The 18,782-nt window shown below is 45.2% G+C and overlaps 1 protein-coding gene across 3 annotated transcripts; it reads right to left on the reverse strand.

Annotated features, from left to right (window-relative positions):
- Positions 1–208: 208 nt before the first annotated feature.
- LOC101945074 (aldo-keto reductase family 1 member B1-like) lies at positions 209–16,323 on the reverse strand. Of its 3 annotated transcripts, none has more exons than XR_010592612.1 (10): positions 15,848–16,027; positions 12,821–12,988; positions 11,212–11,328; positions 9,981–10,058; positions 8,579–8,701; positions 5,319–5,425; positions 4,995–5,076; positions 3,727–4,256; positions 1,577–1,659; positions 209–731 (listed from the first exon to the last, which is right to left on the reverse strand). XR_010592612.1 is itself a non-coding variant. In XM_005288057.4 (10 exons), exons 1-10 carry the CDS (start codon positions 15,911–15,913, stop codon positions 689–691), a joined length of 951 nt encoding a protein of 316 aa, XP_005288114.2. In that variant the 5' UTR covers positions 15,914–16,323; the 3' UTR covers positions 209–688. The 3 variants fall into 3 exon arrangements, 2 of the variants coding, with proteins under 2 accessions (XP_005288114.2, XP_005288115.2); XM_005288057.4 differs by having other exon boundaries at positions 3,727–3,810; positions 15,848–16,323; XM_005288058.4 differs by lacking the exon at positions 11,212–11,328 and having other exon boundaries at positions 3,727–3,810; positions 15,848–16,026.
- Positions 16,324–18,782: the final 2,459 nt, after the last annotated feature.

Below are 18,782 nucleotides of genomic sequence, written 5' to 3' on the forward strand. Positions count from 1 at the left end.
CCCCCTGCCTAGGGCTGAAGCCCTTAAGCTTCAGCTTTGGGCCCTAGCCCAGAGCAGTGGGGCTTGGGTAGGCTCAGCTTTGGTTCCCCCCTCCTAAGGTTGTGAAGTAATTTTTGTTGTCAGAAGGGCATCGCGCTGCAATGAAGGTTGAGAACCACTGCACTAGCCTACTGGTGCACCATTTAGTAAAGTGAACTCTACACATTCAAATAATTGTACTCAGAATTGTTTAATGTCTTAGATACAGTAGGCACAGGATAGTTATTATCCAGCTGGAACAATAAGACAACAGGCATACAAGTAACTGTATAAAGAGTTACATAGTTAATACAGCATCCCTTAATACACTGACTTTTGTGCTAACCTACCTTAAACTCCTCCTCAAGTGACTAGATGGGAAATGGAGTTTAATATACCAGTAAACAAGAGAGGAATGAAAGTTAACTTTTTTGGGGGGGTAGTCTTGCAAAAAGCAGTATCTCCAACCCTTTGACAAAAAGGTAACCATCCAAATGTGTTAAATATTTTTTGTTTAGCTTTTATATTCATTCCTTCCTCCTTCAACCCCTGTGTAGGATGGTAAAAGAAGGGCAGACAATAGCTGAAGGACACAATCAGTATAGAAGAACAAATCAGAGCAGAAGAGGCTCCAACTCTAATAGCCAGCGATGCCAAGGAAACACCAGCTTTAATAATCTTCTTCAAATGGATATTCCTTGTGATTGACAGCACTAAAAAAAAAAAGTGGGTGTTACGGATATTCAAACTTCTCTCAGGAAGACAGGTGGGTTTGATAGTGCATAGGTAGATGTTCACCAAGCAGGTCCCTACTGTAGGTATTAAAAGCATTCTAAACCTCCCAGCCATTCCTTTCATAGCACTTCTACCTTAGTCAGAGGAACATTGCTTGCTGGAGCAGTCATTAAATTTAGGTATTGGGAACATATTGACAAGACAGAGGGGATAGTACCTGCTAAAGAAATGATTATGTAGGGATTATCTTCCTCTTGACATCAGTCATTCCAAGGCCTGGTCTACATTACTGGGTTAGGTCAATGTAAGATGCCTTGTCTCAACCTAGTTGTGGAAGTGCCTTCACTTATGTCAGTGGGAGCCAAATTTAAGTGCCTCTCTCTGCCGATTTAACACCACCACCTCCCCAAGCAGTGTACATGGACGATCAATGTAATTACATCAATACAGTGTCAGTGTAGACATACTGCATTGCCTTTGACTGTTACTGGCTTTCAAGAGCCATGTCCCACACTGACAATACAAGCGCTGCTAGGGAGGATGTGAAGTGCTGATAGAGTCAAGTATGCACACACACAAGCAATTTAATAGCCACTGCAGTGGCCGTATGCTGACATGACCTATATTGACATAATTTTGTAGTGTAGACAGAGTCTAAGGTTTGTCTAATTACCCAAAGCTCACGATTTAAAATCTAGGGTCCTGCCTGCTTTCCCTTTCTCAAGGAGAGCGAGAGCGAGACCCTGCCTTGCCTTTAAAAGCAATAGTAAGCAATGAGTGGGATTTTGGGCATTCTGTAGGATTCAGAAGAAAAGCAACCTACTTGAGCATTTCAACAATCCTCCAATTCCTGTTAAAGCTGAGGATGGTTTCCATCTCCTCATTAGTCAATTCAAAGTCAAACACCTGAAAGGAAAGTGTTTTCAGTTAGGTCTGTAAGCAGCTGGAAATTAAGTGCACCTAAAGTAAAGATAAGGCAGCTATGACTTAGAGCTGTAGTGAATTGTACCATATTGGGTGACCAAAAATTCCACTGAAGCATAATTACACCAGCTACCCTCACTTCAGATAGAGTGGAATACTTAGCACTAGGACAGGACATGGACCCGGACACCTTTCATCTGTAACTGCTCATATGACAGGCTTCCAGACAGGGCCGGCTCCAGGCACCAGGCAACCAAGCACGTGCTTGGGGCAGCACCTGGTAAGGGGCAGCCAATCTTGGGGTGGCAGGGGGAAACGGCGGGGGGGGGGGGTCCGCCAGCGCAGCACTCGGCGGGGGGTGTTTGGCGGTGCTCCGCGCAGGGGGGGCTTCAGGAGTGCAGCGCTGCGCGGGGGGTGGAGGTGTTCGGCAGCGCTCCGCGCGGAGGGTTTCAGCAGCGCGGCGCGGGGGCTGTTGGGAAGTGTGGCAGGGGGGGCGGGGGCTGTTCGGCGGTGCGGCGCTTGGCAGGGGGGGTTCGGCAGCACAGCAGGGGTGGGGGTGGTGTTCGGCAGCACGGCGGGGGGGGCGGCGGTTGTTCGGCGGCACTCGTGGCGGGGGGGTGTTATGGCGGGGCGGCGCTTTTTTTTTTTGCTGCTTGGGGCGGCAAAAAAAGTTAGAGCCGGCCCTGCTTCCAGAAGTTCTACCCAGAACAACTAAAAGGAAGTCCAATGACTTCGGCAACATGCAATGGAAAGAGACCTTAGATTCTAAGGCCAGAGTACCTCTTTACTCCCATGAGTATTTCCACTGAAGTCAGTGGGCTGCTAGGTAAGCAGGTCTAGTCCAAGAAGGATGACTTGTGTGGCACCTACTCACTTATTGTCCCACTGACTTCCAGGGCAGTCCTCAGGCGAGTAACTTGTCTCCACTGGGAGAAAGAGGCTTGCAGGCAGACTGTGGCCCCTTAGCAAAGTTATGCAGTTTTCCTCTCAGAGTTTACATGATCAGACCCATTGCCTGCTAAGTTTTGCTGGGATTTCCCCTCCCTTTTTATAAATATAAACATTGAAATCAGGATAGCAGTCCCCCAACAGTGATCAGTGCTAGATGCTTCAGAAGAAGGTGCAAGGAAGCCAATGGTGGAAAATTAGGGAATAACCTTCCCCTAGAAGACTTCTTTTCAATGCCCATCAATTATTGGTAGTATTATACCCCAAAGCATAAGTGATTATGGTGCTAATGCATTTTTAGCCTGTCCTGTACAGCTGATGTTTTAGGCAGCCAGAATGCTTGAGCCTACTAAGGTTTTGGTGTCAAGGATGTGTTGTGGCACTGCATTCCACTGTTAATTTATGCATGGTAGAAGTTATGCCTGTCGTGTTCTTGTATTAGATGCTCGTGTCAACTGATCTTTATTATATCAACCATTGTAGTGCCATAATAGCCCTTTTTAAGTCCTCGCCTCTCAACTAAATAGGCCTAATCATTTTACACATTTGTCCATGTGTGTTTTTAAGTCTACTCATATTAAATTACTTAAAGTTAATGCATCCCAGTGGGTAGAGCACGGATCTATTCCCAGCTCTGCCACTGGCCTGCTGGGTGACCTGGGGCAAGTCACTTCATCACCCTCAGTTTCCCCATCTATAAACAGGTGGATAATGAGTCTGACCACTCTTGCAAAGCATTTTGAGATCCACTGCTGAAAAGCACAATATAAGAAGTAGGTATTAAATAAGGTTTAACTCTAGCTACATAAGAGTAGAATTAAAGCTTAAAATTAAGAGACTTGGAAACGTGGTATGACAAATAAGATGTGAGAGTTTAATTCACTTCGCTCCTGGTTTTAAATTGAACAAAAATGCAAGTCCACTTTAATTTTCACTCACAGCATGAACACATAACTAAAAATGGAGTACTGAATATTGAAATATTGAAGGATCTTTCCACCTCTGCCCCTTCTCTTGCTCCCATCAAATGTAATATGGGTTAATGAGAAAATATGAAGATGTAATGGATAGGTGTAGCAATAGTCTTATTTGAAACCTTACCTTAAAGTTCTCCTCAATATGGTGTGGTTTGTCAGACTTGGGAATGACTGCCACATTCCTCTGGATATGAAACCGGATCAGAACCTGAGAGTAAAGAACAGGAATTCTGATGACACTGAAGCTACCAGTCACTAGTAGAGCTGGTCAAGGGCTTTTTGGAGGGTTTTTTTTTGGGGGGGGGGGGGGTGTATTGTTCTAAATAAGTTTTCTAGAAATGTAGCACTTTTTTTTTCCTGGGGTTACAAACCAATTCCAATTTCTGCAAATGTATTCATTGTTGAGAAGTATTCCTCAGGTGGTTTGTGCAAAGAAATTGCATCCTGTAGTGTGTTTGCAAGCTGCTCAAGTCAACTATGAATTGTTTGCAATCTCATTGTTTCTGCTCCCTGCTCGGGTAAGTAGTTTTTGGAAAAGAGGATGTCCTCAGTGACTCCCATGGCCTGTGTTATACAGGGGTTCAGATGATCATAGAGGCCCCTTCTGGTCTTCAGAACTGAACGAGGAACAGCTAAGACTCCCAACTTTGACATCTTCAACAGAAAAAAGGGATGAATTTTTCAGGAAGCATTTTTGGGGAAAAAAAAATCACCCTGTTTTTCAAGCTACTTTATGATTGGTGCCTGACAACTACTGACTGCGTGTGAGTGTGAGGATCTGTCTGAAGAGTCACTCTCTCAAAACATTCTTACGAGCAAAAAAACAAAACAAAAAAAAACAAACACACATTTGTAAGAGTGTTTATGAACAGAAAATACTAAGAAGTACAAACATTGTCAAACTGAGCAGCCATGAGAAATTTTCCTCAACTGTTCACAAACATTGAATTCTGGAAAACAAACACCTGCTAGTTTTAGTCAATAGCGAAACACCGAGGCGTTCACGAAAAATAATTTAGCCGGATCAAAGATTCATAGGGTGATTTGGCTGAAGCACATTTGATTTTTTCCACAGCCCCTTTCATCATTAAGTTCATATGATGAACATGGCACTTTCTGGAGGGCACCCAAAGGCCCATCTCTAAGGCTGGTCAGCAATAGTCTGTGCTAATGACAGGCACTCCCTGTTCCCTGCCAAGTCCTTCCTGTTCCCAGACTGAACTGTTTGTTCTGATAATCCCTCTCCTTCAAAACTGAGGTACGTTTAAAATAAGACATTCTAAAGAGTCACTGTGTAAAGATGGCAGAGTATCTGTGGAAGAGTGCAATGTTGGTGCAAGGCAATTTATTATAAAAGGAGGCAACAAACACGGTGCTGTGACTCCAATGTACCTGAGCAGAGGTTTTGCGGTGTTTAATGGCAATCTCTTTAATCTTAGGGTCCTCTAGAAGAGTAGGGTCCCCTGGCTTGGCCCTATAAAAAGAAAAAAAAAAAAAAAGGGGGGGGGGGGGGAAGGATAAGAACTGTCAGTAGGTTAATGGTAGACTACCATCCCTTGCAGATACAGGATATATTTCACAGGAGGATTTGCAATATAGCAACAGAAATACGTATCAATTGTAACTGCATTGGTCATTCAACTTTCTTCAATGATATGAGAGAGACATACATACTCTAAAATGCTTCCAAGAAGAGAGACTGCCAAACATTCTTACCAGGGCCTGTCAGGAGAGCCAAGGGGACTGTATGCGGTCACAGAGATCCCTTTGGATTGGCAATAATTAATCAGCTTCTCCTGGGTGAGGTATGGGTGGCACTCAATCTGCAGGCACAAGGACACACAGGTTCACCCAGTGGCAGACTGTACTGCTAGCGCTCCAGAGAATACAGACCCTATGACTACCTTTGGAGCCATTTGTATGCCTATGGTATAAAGAAGTCTTGCAGAACATCTCACACACTAAAAATCTACGTGCCTTGCTGTTGATTATTATTTGCACTACAGTAGCATCTAGAGCAGCAGTTCTCAAACTGTGGATTGGGACCCTAAAGTGTGTCGCAACCCCTTTTTAATGGTGTTGCCAGGGCTGGCATTAGACTTGCTGGGGCCTGATGCCAAAGCCCAAGCCCCTCCGCCTAGGGCCGAAGGCAAAGCCCAAGGGCTTCAGCCCTGGGTGGCAGGTCTCAGGTTATAGGCCCCCCAACTGGGGCTGAAGCCCTTGGGCTTCGGCTTTGGCCGCCCCATGCCTGGGCAGCAGGGCTCAGGCTTAATCTCAGGCCCTCCCACCTGGGCCTGCGGGACTCGAGCGGGCTCAGGCTTCGGTCCCCACTCCTGGGATCATGTAATAATTTTTGTTGTCAGAAGGGGGTCACAGTGCAATGAAGTTTGAGAACCCCGGACTAGAGGCCTGAACCTATATCAGAGCCACATGGTGCTAGGCTCTGTACAACATAGGGACAGTATCTGCCCTGAAGCGCTTCCAGTCCAAATAGACAAGATATACAAAGTACTATTATCCCCTCTGTAAAATGGGGAAACAAGGGTAACTGACTTGCCCAAGGTCATGAAGGAAGTCTGTAGCAGACCAGGGTCTACAAAGTCACTGTTCAGTGAATTAACCACAAAATTGTTCTTCCTTCTTTTATCATGATGATGATGAAGAAAACCTGATAATAGTCTACTTGCCCATCACACAAAAGTTACTCTCCCATGGTGAGTAGAATTTTGCTAGGGCAGGTATACATCTAATGCTTTAATGCTTTGTATATGGGCAACGTGGCAGAGTAATTGTCGTCATAGAAACCGGACCTTGGAGATTTCCCAACTTGTTGTTTTAACGCCTTAAATTTACATTAATATAGTTCTCAATCTCCTTTCATATACTGATTGCACATTCAAATAATGCAGCCTGTAAAGCATGCATATACTTCTACAAGAGCAGTGCATCATTTTAAAGTATTTCTTAGATTGTAAATACTTCAGGGCAGAATCCGTGTCTTTTTAGGGTATATGTAATGCACCAACCACAGTGGGAACCTAATCCTGATTGGGACGTTTGGGTACTCCAGCTCCATAATATTAAACAACATTATTAAAAAACTTTTTTAAAGCAATTTGTTTTAAGTTAATGTTTAAAAAAGGTGTTGGGCAAAGTGAAACGGCTTATTATGCTCCATAAATAAAAAGCCAAATGGAGTAGTTATCAAATCCTTTATCCTGCCTTCTGAAGTCACAGGAAACTGGCTGAGCAAGACCCCACCATACGTTCAAAGGTAAAAAGGAAAAGTCTTTGGCCTGATCATGCCAGGTCTTACCTCGTGCAGGTAGTCCCATTGATGTCAATGGCACTGTTCACGTGAGTATGGATTCCCATGTTTATTCATGCTTATAGATTATGCTGCAGGAGCTGGTGTTAACTTGGCACGTTCAACTGGCAATCTCAACGGTCATACAACTTTATGGTTACAATGCTGTGTCTACAAATACAGCCCCTCCCCCCCCTATGCTTAGACCACGCTAAAGTTACACATTCAGCCAAAGGAGTCATTTAATAAAGCTGTAAACACTTGGGGGGATGGGGGGAAATTATATGGGAACCCTTCCCAATCATACTGCAGAACCATGACATGACACAAGGATAACAATAAAATTAGAGGTATAGCTTTAAGACTCTGAAACGCTCATGAATGCTATTGCCCAGTGTACTGCATTAAGCAGAGGAACTTTCATCAGCCATAGTTTAAAGCCAGAAATCTGTTTTGGGGTTTGTTTGTTTTTTGGCACCTTGGAAAAAACTGCACAAGTCAGGGAAAAATATAAATCAACTTTAGTGGGCTTAAATCTGTGGGTATATTTTGTAGGCTCAAATGTATCATAGTGTTCTAGAACTCCTTGATGTTTAAGACATCTGTCATGGACTGGCTGGCCCTTTAAAGGGGAGTTGGGTTCTGCCTTGTCTGTGAGGTAGCAGTTAACTCCCTGATTATCTTGATCTGGTGACTTAATTACAACTATTGATCCCAGCTGTGAGTGAAAGGGTCTGAGAACTACAGAGGCCAGAGGAGAACTCAGTTAAAGGGAGCTTCTGTTGGTAGGCAGAGCTGCCCAGAGGATTCAGGGGGCCTGGGGCAAAGCAATTTCAGGGACCCCTTCCATAAAAAAAAGTTGCAATACTATAGAATTTTTCACTTGACCAGAGCTCAAAGAGCTGGGTTCTTGTGGAGGCCCCTGTAGGGCCTGGGGCAAACTGCCCCATTTGCCCCCCCCCCTCTGGGCAGCCCTGTTGGTAGGAAGGGCTGGATGAAGGCAGGTTGAAGTAGGAAGGTCCCTGGGAGAAGAGGCAATGAGGAAACCTGCTGCAAAGAAGAGCCTTCCGGGGAAAAGTCCTGGGTAGCAGTGCTCAGCTTACAAAACATAGAACACCACAGAGTCTGAAAGTAGGGCAAAGGGAGGGAACTGCAGCATCACCCAAAAGGGGCAGAACTACCATTTATTTAGATGTTTTTTGGATTTTCACTTTGTCCTTTCATTACCTGGAAAGGGACAACACTTAAGAGGTAACTGGGCTGGGCCACAGAAGATGCAGACAGAAACAGATCAGGCCATTGCAGGGCTAAAGTGACCACCAGAGGGTGCTAGAGATGAAGACCCCTGCAATGTCAGGCTCGGATACCTGGCTGTGTGATGATGAGGAGTGAAACCGCTTACAGCATTTCATGGGGTTGTGAAAGGTTCTATATTCTGCACATGCTGCTACGAGGTGTATCAGGTGAGTCTAGATACCACATGACTACTGGGATGCAAGTTAGGATTGTCATTCAACAGTAATACTCACTCACTGAACTGCAACGTCGACAGACGTTCCTGAGTTTTCAGTATTTTGATGAATTCCAAATACCTTAAGTTCAGTGCAAGCATATGTAACCCAGCCTTTACACTACGTTCAGCAGAAACCAGCAGGAATAGATACCTTACCTGGTTGTTGGCAGGCTTGAATTTTAAACCAGGTTTAGTTAAGATTCTCTCAATCTGTTTGTGGTTAAAGTTGGAGATTCCAATGGCTTTCACCAGACCTGCATCCACCAGCTCTTCCATAGCCTAAGGGGACAAAGTAATCCAGTCATGTTCAGGAGCTAGTACTATTGCCAGCTTAGCCTTTTTCCTTTACCACATTAACGGATAAACCAATAAGGAGGTCAGACTAGAGCAGGGGTGGGCAAACTTTTTGGCCTGAGGGCCACATCTGGGTATGGAAATTGTATGGCGGGACATGAATGCTCACAAAATTGGGGGTTGGGGTGAGGGCTCCGGCTGGGGCCAGAAATGAGGAGTTCAGGGTGCGGAAGGGTGTTCTGGGCTGGGATCAGGGCTGGGGCAAGGGGTGCGGCGCAGGAGGGGGTCGGGTGCAGGCTCCGGATGGCGCTTACCTCAAGCAGCTCCCAGAAGCAGCGGCATGTCCCCATTCGTCTCCTACACAGAGGCGCAGACAGGCGGCTCTGCACACTGCCCTGTCCACAGATGCCGCCCCTGCTGTGGGGGTAGCGCTTGGGTGGGGGCAGTGTGAGGAGCCCCCTCGCTGCCCCTACACGTAGGAGCCAGAGGGGGGACATGCTGGCTGCTTCCGGGAACCATGCAGAGTGGGGCAAGTCCCTGACCACACTCCCCGGCTGGAGTGCTGGAGCTGGGCAAGCCCCGGACCCCACTTCCCAACGGGAGTTTGAGGGCCAGATTAAAACGTCTGGAGGGCCGGATGCAGCCCCCGGTCCGTAGTTTGCCCACCCCTGGACTAGATGATCTAGTGGTCATGTCTGGCCTTAAAATCTTTGCATCTATGAATTAACTGTTCACATTAAGCATGTCTCTTCCCCAGAGTCCATCCCACCATCACATCCAGCCCAGCCCACCCTTTCCTCATGAGAGCCAAACCTCATCCTTTTAGGACACTGTCTTTTTATGCCATCTTATAGGAGCACAGAGGTTAATAAATCACTCCATTTTTGACCTGACAAGAAAGACATGAAGAGTACAGAGCTGAGCCTCAAGCTACACAGATAGGCGATCACGTTGTTCTTTTCCACCATGCTCAGCCTACCATTTTGGGGAAAATGGCATTCTCAGAGCCACTACACCTCCTAGACTGTGGGTAACAGCAACAGACATAGAATCATGCCACCCAAATGGAATAAGGGGTAGATAGCTCTGAATAAAGAACATTTGGAAACCTTGAATTCCTAGTAATGCAAAGACCCTGTGAGCATCCCAGAGCAGAATACATCTCTCCAAACCATAATATGAACAACACTGCAGCCCCCACCATTACAGGCATGCAGCCTTCTGCTCAACTTCTGGTGTGTAAGCACAAAGAGGGAATTTTTACCTCCCACGTGTCCAGAATATCAGTGTTACTGGGGACAATCATACCGTTGTCATCTACAGGATGCGTCTCCTCACCAGCCTGTCATATCAAGACAAAGTTTAAAGAGATTTGTTTTCAGAGCTGGAATACCCAAATTCTACCAGCAAGACAAAATGGATACATAGGCCCCAATTCAACAAGGAACTTAAGCACATGCAAAACTTTAAATCAATGCGCTTAAAATTATGCACATATTTAAGTACCTTGCTGAATCAGGGCCATACTGCATATGGTGACTTGAATTGGGGCTAATAAAGGGGAAATAGTAACCTTTGTTCAAATAATTAGTTTAATAAGTCTAAAGAGAGGAGAGGGAAGTCCCTCATTCTTTATGTAACAAGTTTCATTCCAGCCCTGGTATTCATTCCAAAAAACTATGGTTAATTCTGTGACTTGCTTCATCTTCCAATGATAATCACTCTAAATAGACAAATAATTAAGAACATAAGAATGGCCATACTGGGTCAGACCAAAGGTCCATCTAGCCCAGCATCTTGTCTTCCGACAGTGGCCAATGCCAAATGCCCCAGAGGGAATGAACAATAGGTAATCACCAAGTGATCCATGCCCTGTCGCCCATTCCAGGCTTCTGGCAAACAGAGGCTAGGGACACCATCCCTGCCCATCCTGGCTAATAGCCATTGACAGACCTATCCTCCATGAACTTATCTTGTTCTTTCTCCCAAACTGGAATTCACACAACACTGCCCCTGCAGCTGAAGAAGCCTGGATGTGAAATGCCCTACTCCAAACCCATGCATTCTATGTTGTAAAGTCACAGTTCTGCTATTCCTTAGAGAGAGAAAAGTATAGTATGCAGCAACCAGAACTCCTAAAGAGCTAATTGACAGCTAAATACCCATATGCACAGGAGTATAGCCTTGCTTTTGCCATGTAGGTGACTTGCATTGGTAGCAACCAACAAGTGCTCCTAAGTCTCGGGAGGCTTGGATGCTGTGGAAGCAACATCTATAGATGCTTCCTCCTCATCTTCACCCTTCTTCTGCCAGAGAAGTGGCCTCACGTTTCTCTATATAGTGTAACATTTAGATGAATAAAGCATGGCAAAGAGGCATTCCAGAAGGAGGCTAGTCCTCCTTGGCTGACTAGATGGTGGCCATGGCCTAGCATCTGAGCACTCAAGGATTCTCTCAGGATGATGTGGAGAAAAGAACTAGAGGAGGCTCACTACCTTGAATCCCATAGGAAAATGAATAAGGTAGAGGTCCAGGTAGTCCAGTTTCAGTGCAGCAAGACTTTTCTGGCATGCCCCCTTCACAAGGGATCGCTCATGAAACGTGCACCACAACTGGAAGGAGAAAACGGTGCACGACAGTTACTCTGAAACCTTACAGAATCCTCCTGACCAGAGAGAGGCTATCTTATATCTACTAGAAACATTTCTGAGAGCATCACCCCTTCTGCTTCCATGGTTTATGCCAAAGACAGATCGATGTGTCTTGCTGCTAAAATTGTAAGTTGCAGATTAAAATAGAGCCCAAACTCAAAATACAGTATTAGCACAAAGCAACTAGAATTTGTATTTATAAAAAGGGATTGACAAAATCAAGTTTCCGGCCATGTGACCCCCAGATGGGAAAAACTGCATGTATTTTGGCAATTCCACATTTCCAAGGTGATTAAAGTTGTCAGTATGGCCTATTGATTTTTATAACCTAATTCCAAAGCTCAGATACAAGAAGAGAATTGTCATATGGTATTTGGAAACTTCAATAAGCCACACATCACTGTCCTGAACCCAAAGTAGAGCTGGTTGTAACTTGTCTTTTATTTAAATATTTTGATGGAAAAACTGGCTTTTGACCAAAATTAAAAGTTGAGAAAAATGTTATTTTGGTCAAAATTTCCATTTTTTTTTAAATTGAAAAAACTAGAAACAAAAAATTCCTGTAACAATTTCCATCTTCTAGTAAGAGGTTTTTGGTTTTTTACCACCCTCTAACCTTCCCCACCTCAAAAGACCCCAAAACAAAACAAAAATAACCAACATTTTATTTGTTTTGTTGACAAATTGAACTTTCTCCAGAAAATTAAAATACAAATACCCACAAATTTCCTGCTCTACTAAAAACTGATTTTAGGCAGAGGAACAAATTCAGAGAGGAGCGCAGAGGTGATCTAAGTTGGTTTAGCTCATATGTCAGTGGGCCAGAAGAGGAAAAGTAGAGCAATTAAGGCAATTAACTAGAAAAGTAGAAGTTATAATAGGCCCCCCAACTTTAATTTACACCTTATTCCAGGTTTTCATTGCATTGCATTTCATTTCATTCGTTCCAATAATTTAGGCTTCCTTACACATCAGTAAGTAGGTCTTAAAAAAAAAAAGTTAACTTAAGCATTGCCTCTGAATTTGACCTAGAGACTTTAATTTCTTGTTTTTCCTACCATGCTTCTTGGGGGAAAAGCCTTAAAATAGCAAAGACTCAAAATTTGCAGATCAGGAGAAATTAATATGATCATGGTGTACACGCTACCCTTCTCCGAGTTGTCAATATGTTCCCAGGACAGTTCTTCTCCCATTGCAAATAATGGATGAATTTTATGGAAGATCCTGTTCCAGACAACAGAATTACAGGAATCCCATTTTCCTTGCTTTTACCCCTCTCCCTGCCTTGCTAGAAAGACAGAAGCATAAAACTGACAGCAGGGGTGAAGAGGATTATTCCCTCGGTCATTTTACCCCTAGAGCATAGGCTGTCTGTTGAGCTCCATCTCTCTCCATGTAACTAACTGATTTGCCCCATCACCCCATGATACAATTCCTGTAGCCAGGGTTGTACCTTACTGACAACAAAAAGATCTTCCCGCTTCACAACCCCTTCCTTGATTTTCTGCTGGATCCCATCCCCTATTTCACTCTCATTCTTGTACAAATAGGCACAGTCGAAGTGGCGGTATCCAACATCGATGGCAAACTTCACTGCTTCTTCCACCTTCCCTGGAGGAGCCTGAAAACAAAATGAACACCTGTAAAACACCAACGTTTCCAGATAGGAGAGTGGCTCAAACTGACCATAGAGGGGGTGTGCTAATCCAATGGCATGCAAACTAGATCAGACTAATCACCATTTTGAATGTGCTTCTGTACCTGGGAATTTTTCCTGTGATCTGTATTTATACTGAGCATAAAACTACTCAGGATTTTGTTGTATGGGACGGAATCCAGAGGAAAGCGTGAAACACAAAGCAAGAGTGATTCAGAGAACCCCAGTTGGAAGGGTCAGTTTCTAGTTTGAAAACTGTGTTGGATTCCTGGCTCTGTAACTACATCCAGCATTATATGTAGGCTACACAACCACCATCAGATCTATGTATGGGGGTAGCTCTTGCCTACCTGCCCCTCCCTCTACCTTCTCCCACCTCCCCCCTACACACACACACCAACCAGGATAGCTTTGTGGGGATACCCCTTTGCTACTACAAACCTAGCCCAGATCAGCCACCCTCCCTATCAGTTGGGACAAATTTTGGGGGGGGAGGTTGCTCCTTTAAGTACCCCCACAACCCTGTCCCCACATGCACTACCAGGTAGCAGAAGCCTAAGATGGTACTGTGTCTAGCATTAGTCCTGCTTGCAAAATGTAATCTTGCAAAATTATTATTCCAAATTTCCCACAGTTCATGCACACGTTCCTGGAGTCATGGGAGTGACAGGTGGTTGGGGGAGGACTTGCCTAACAGCTCTCTCTTCTGGATGCACAACGTTGATATTTTTATTAGTTGCATTGGAGTTAATGGGCGCTGTGTGGCTGAATTCCCTAGATGGCTTTGAAAGCCTCAAATCCAAATGCTGCTGGGCCTCTTTGGTTATTTGCTCCCCAATTGTGTAACTTTGTTTAATATATGCTCAGGGCTAGATAAGTGATACATATGATAAGACTATTCAATGCTGTACTTTTTTTACGGAAAGTGCATAAAGACTGCCCTTGGAATGGATGAGAAGGTAGAAAGATTTTTTTTCTCTGTCCTCACTTCAAATTTTGTCTAGTCAAATTTGAAATCAACAGAAGTGGCAAGTGCTCTACACATTTCAGGATCAAACGCAGAAGAAACAGGTTCTCCTTTAGCTCAGTCAATAACTCTGCCTCTTTGACCTGCAGAGATGCATTCAGTTTCTTGCTGGAATGGATTCCTTACAAATAAAACACTGTTATTTGATTAAATTAACCAGATGGTATAGGTTATCTATTCTGTATTCTTCACAGAAAGAGTGGCAGTTAGTTATTGTTACCACAACATACCTATGTCATAGCTCTTTTTATAATCTCAAAGACATGTATTTTCAAGCTTCTTCATAGCACAGACCACAGTTTAATACAGAGATTCTCTTGGGGACACTCCCCTTGCCTCACAAGCTTTGCAATCATATGGATCAATCTCCCTTCCCACTGGCTACTTCATAATCACCCTGTGGTAAACAGCACTTGCTTAAGTAGAAGGTGAACACTAGGAAAGTCTGTAATATTTTAAACTTCTTTTAGCATGATCCAGCAGGTGGAACAAGGACTATGTGTGCCCACTGCCCATGCAGTTATCCACAGCGCACAGCTTGAGAACCTCTGCTCTACATGTTGATAAGTTATGTAGCTAAAAGTAACAAATGCTGGGCAGAGATGATAGAATTCAACAACTCTGAATGTTCCTACAGCAATGTTAACTTTGTCTCTGCATTAGTGTACATCTGAAGAGGGTCTTTCGTCACATGAACACACAATACTGAGTAGTGCAGAATACTGGCCATCAATACAATATAATAAGTAGAAACTGCAACTATTTTCCTATAACTATGAGCTCTTTTTTACTGTGCATAAAACTGTTCTAAAACAATGTACACACGGGGTGATCTTTGCTTGTTCTCTGTGTAATTACATTGCCAGCTTTAACATTGTTTTAATAGATTTTTGTACATAAACACACTCCCCTGGTAAGAGCGATTCTTTTAATTGCAGTCCCAATTTGTCACCATGAAAGAAAGTGACATCAAAAACCCTGGACTGAAGGGAAAAAAAGGAATTAAAAAGAAGGAAGGGCTCCATTTATACAGAAAGGATGGGTTTCTTTTCTCAATTACATCACTGTAAATTCAGAAGAACTCCATCAATGCCAACAGAGCTATTATGGATTTAAACTGGTGTGACTGAACTCAGAAGTTGACCTACATTTTGCACTTGAGATCTAAAGATCAAGAAAGAAATACCAAGAATGCCAGTTGTCATGCCTTCATAGAATCTAAGGCCAGAAAGGACCATTATAATCAACTTTGTTTGTATTTAAGTAAAATACATCCCAAAATTTGCTACCAGGGGCCAGGGACCCTTTGAAAACCCGAATTTTTAAAGAGTCTTTCAAGTAGATGTGTTGTCTCACCGCTGGCTACATTTTAGTCTTAAACCAACATTTTATGCTCACAAGTAGCTGCAGAATCTAAGCATCTAGAACAAAGCCCAATTCCTACAACTGCTGCTCATTAGCCTTTTATTGACATTGTTAGAAGAGCAGCTGAAACGCTGCTGGGCTCCTAAATCCATATAAGGGCCAGGCATTGAGCGCGAGAAAACCAAACGCCTACCAGGAAATTGGACTTCACAATGACATCCAGATCTTGCTAGCAACATAAACAAAAATAGCTTGCAAAAGGGTAACTAACTGGCCTCTGGCATTGCAGGAAGCCCCGAGGGAAAGAAACGCCTGCCTTTTGCACAGACGCAGCTGGAAACTTTGGCCGCATTTGTAAAAGGAGAAACAAACGCTGCCTGAGGCAGAGAGCAGCTGCAATGTACCCGACGTGCCAGAGCCTTTGCCATTACCTGCCAGGTACCCAGCCCCAGGATGGGCATTTTGGCCTTAGTGCTCAGTTGCACGTAGGTCACCATAATCCCCGCTCTCCGGTGCTCTGCGAAACACGCCCCCGGGCCCTGCTCCAGCGGAGCCGCTTTAATAGGTCTGGCCACGCCTCAACCGCCGGGAGTGAGTGGCATTAGCTGCGTTGTGCCGACCCCGTCAGGCGAGCGGGCGAGCAGCGCCTTGTATCGCTGTGTCAGCGTGGAAGGGCTGAGGCAGCTGTCCCCTCTCTCCACGTGGTATGTTACACGAGCTCATTGTTCTGTCCTGCTCAGGGTTTGTCTTTATTCCAGGAATAGGGTAACCAAGGTCTTTAAAAACAATGGTCTCCTCCTAAATCCGTATTTCGGCAAATGAACGCGTAGCCTAAAGCTCTGAGCATGCAGCAGTTCCCAAGGGTGAGTTGTGGGCCCTGAACATCTCTGAAAATCAGGCTCCACGTGTCTCAGACTAGGTCCCTGAAATAGGCAAGCAAGGTGCCAAGTCTAAAAATATTCATCTTAGATGCTCTGTGCCTCATTTTCCCATCTGTAAAATAGGGAAGAGCCTTACCTGCCTGAATAGGCTATTGTGAGGCTCAGTTAATTAATCAGAGGGGTAGCTGTGTTAGTCTGAATCTGTAAAAACCAAGAGGGTCCTGTGGCACCTTTAAGACTAACAAAAGTATTGGGAGCATAAGCTTTTGTGGGTAAGAACCTCACTTCTTCAGATGCAAGGATGCGTGGGTAAGAACCTTCACTTCTTGCATCTGAAGAAGTGAGGTTCTTACCCAGGAAAGCTTATGCTCCCAATATTTCTGTTAGTCTTAAAGGTGCCACAGGACCCTCTATTGCTCAGTTAATTAATGTTTCTGAAGTGCTCTGACATCGTAGGATGGAAGCAGCAATAGAAATGTTATTGAACTGCACGTTCAGATCACACTGCTAGGGTGACCAGATGTCCTGTTTTTATAGGGACAGGTCCTGATATTTGGGGCTTTGTCTTATATAGGTGCCAATTACCCCCCACCCCCTGTCCCGATTTTTCACCCTTGCTATCTGGTCACCCTACACTGCGTGTTCTAGGGCTTTGTGTTCCAGGACTCCATCCCTGTTCGTGAAAGATCTTTGGGTAAAAAGTCATATCTAACACTGACCTATTATATGGGGGGTAGCCAAACTTACTGACCCTCTGAGCCCCATATGACGCTTCAGAAGTTTGAGAGCTGGGAGGCACCTGTCGGGGCTTGGGGCCTCAGCCCTATGGAGAGGGGGTTTCAGGGACTCAATCCCAGGCCCTAGCAGGTGTACCCTGTGGGGCTGAAGCCCGGAGATCCCCTTCCTCCAGAGGTGACATGCAGGCAGGCATATGGGGTCACATCCCCCCTAATTTTTGCTGTCCACTCTTGGTCACATGGTGTAGCCGGGCCCCCTCCCTGCACGGCAACTGCTGGAGCTGGCAAACTGGGAGCTGTGGATATTGGGAGAGGTAGGGACAAACAGCTGGGAGCTGCAGGACCAGCAGCTTTTGCTGCTCTCTCTGGAGGAAGCTAAAGCAGAGGTCCCTCCCTGCAGCTCCCAGCAGTTTGCTGCTGCCTCTCCATGTGGAACTAACACCTTGGTGCTGCAGGGAGGGGCCGCTGAGGGTAAGAGATATGCTTGCGGGGGGCATGACTCAAGCTGTTGGGGGAGGTGAACCTTTAAATTGTTTCCGCAGTCTCTGGCAGAAGCCCCTATCCCCACCACCTTGCTGCAGGGCAGAAGCCCCAATCTCCCCCACCCCCAGTCTAGTTCACGATAAAAGCATGATAATTCTCAAAGTATTTTTGTGGACCAATGAAATTTCTTTCATACTGAGACAGAACTGTTATTTTGTACTGAACACACTTTAGGCAAACACACTCAAGTCACTGTTTCCATTGATCTTTAGCACACACTCTAGATCTGAAGAGCCAGGCGCCCAAACAATATCAGCAGAAGAATTTTAGATACAGGTAAATGTGTGTGTGTGTTTCCAGGCCTTTGAAGAAATTTGTTCAGTTAGAATCAAACAACTGATAAAAGGGCTGAAATATTTCTTTTATCCTAGTAAATGTCAAGTCTGCCTGTTGCTCACAAAGATATTCATTAAAAGGGTCTCATTTGTACATATTGATCATACTGAGTCCACCTAAGGTCAGGCTTTTCAATAAAACCTACCATGTGTTCCTTGCTTCCACAGGATTTTTGCCAAGCAGCCTGAAGACACTGGTTTGGCACATGGAACTAAAGTATCAACCGCTGTCCACAAGGTGTGCCAAAAGATCTAGAAAGGGTTTAAATCACATTTTGCCTACAGGTTTTAAAGTCACATTTTGCTTTTGCCAAAAGACAGAGGCCTCCTTTGCATCTGGGGTCATATCATCTGTCCTTCAGACCTTTGACACTTGGGGTATGTCTACACTGCAGCTAGGACGAGTCTCCCAGCCTGGGTAGACAGACTTTTGAGCAGGGGTAAAAGTAATTTAAATGACTTACCAGTATGCAGGGCGGCCAGGGTCCTGGGCAAGGTGGGGGTCGGGTCGGGGGGAGGGGGCGGCTCTGGGCTCCTGGAAGGGGCGGGGCCTCGGATGGAAGAGGAGGGGCTGGGGCCAAAATCCCTCAGGCAGCCCTTCAGTGCTGCCCAGGGCATCGGTGGCGATTTAAAGGGCCTTTAAATCACTGCCGGAGCCCCCAGGTAGCAGCGGCGTCGGCTGGGAGCCACGGGGCTCCGGTGGCGATTTAAAGGGCCCAGGGCTCCAGCTGCTGGTGCGGCAGCAGCAGCCGGGAGCCCCGGGCCCTTTAAATCGCTGCCGGAGCCCCAGAGTCCTTTTAAATCACCAGGCCCCGGGGCAGCTGCCCCTTTTGCCCTCCTCCCCCCTGCTCCCCTCATCCATCAGTGACC

This window comes from Chrysemys picta, chromosome 1 (assembly GCF_011386835.1).
Source record: "Chrysemys picta bellii isolate R12L10 chromosome 1, ASM1138683v2, whole genome shotgun sequence".
In the NCBI taxonomy this organism is placed as follows: Eukaryota; Metazoa; Chordata; order Testudines; family Emydidae; genus Chrysemys; species Chrysemys picta.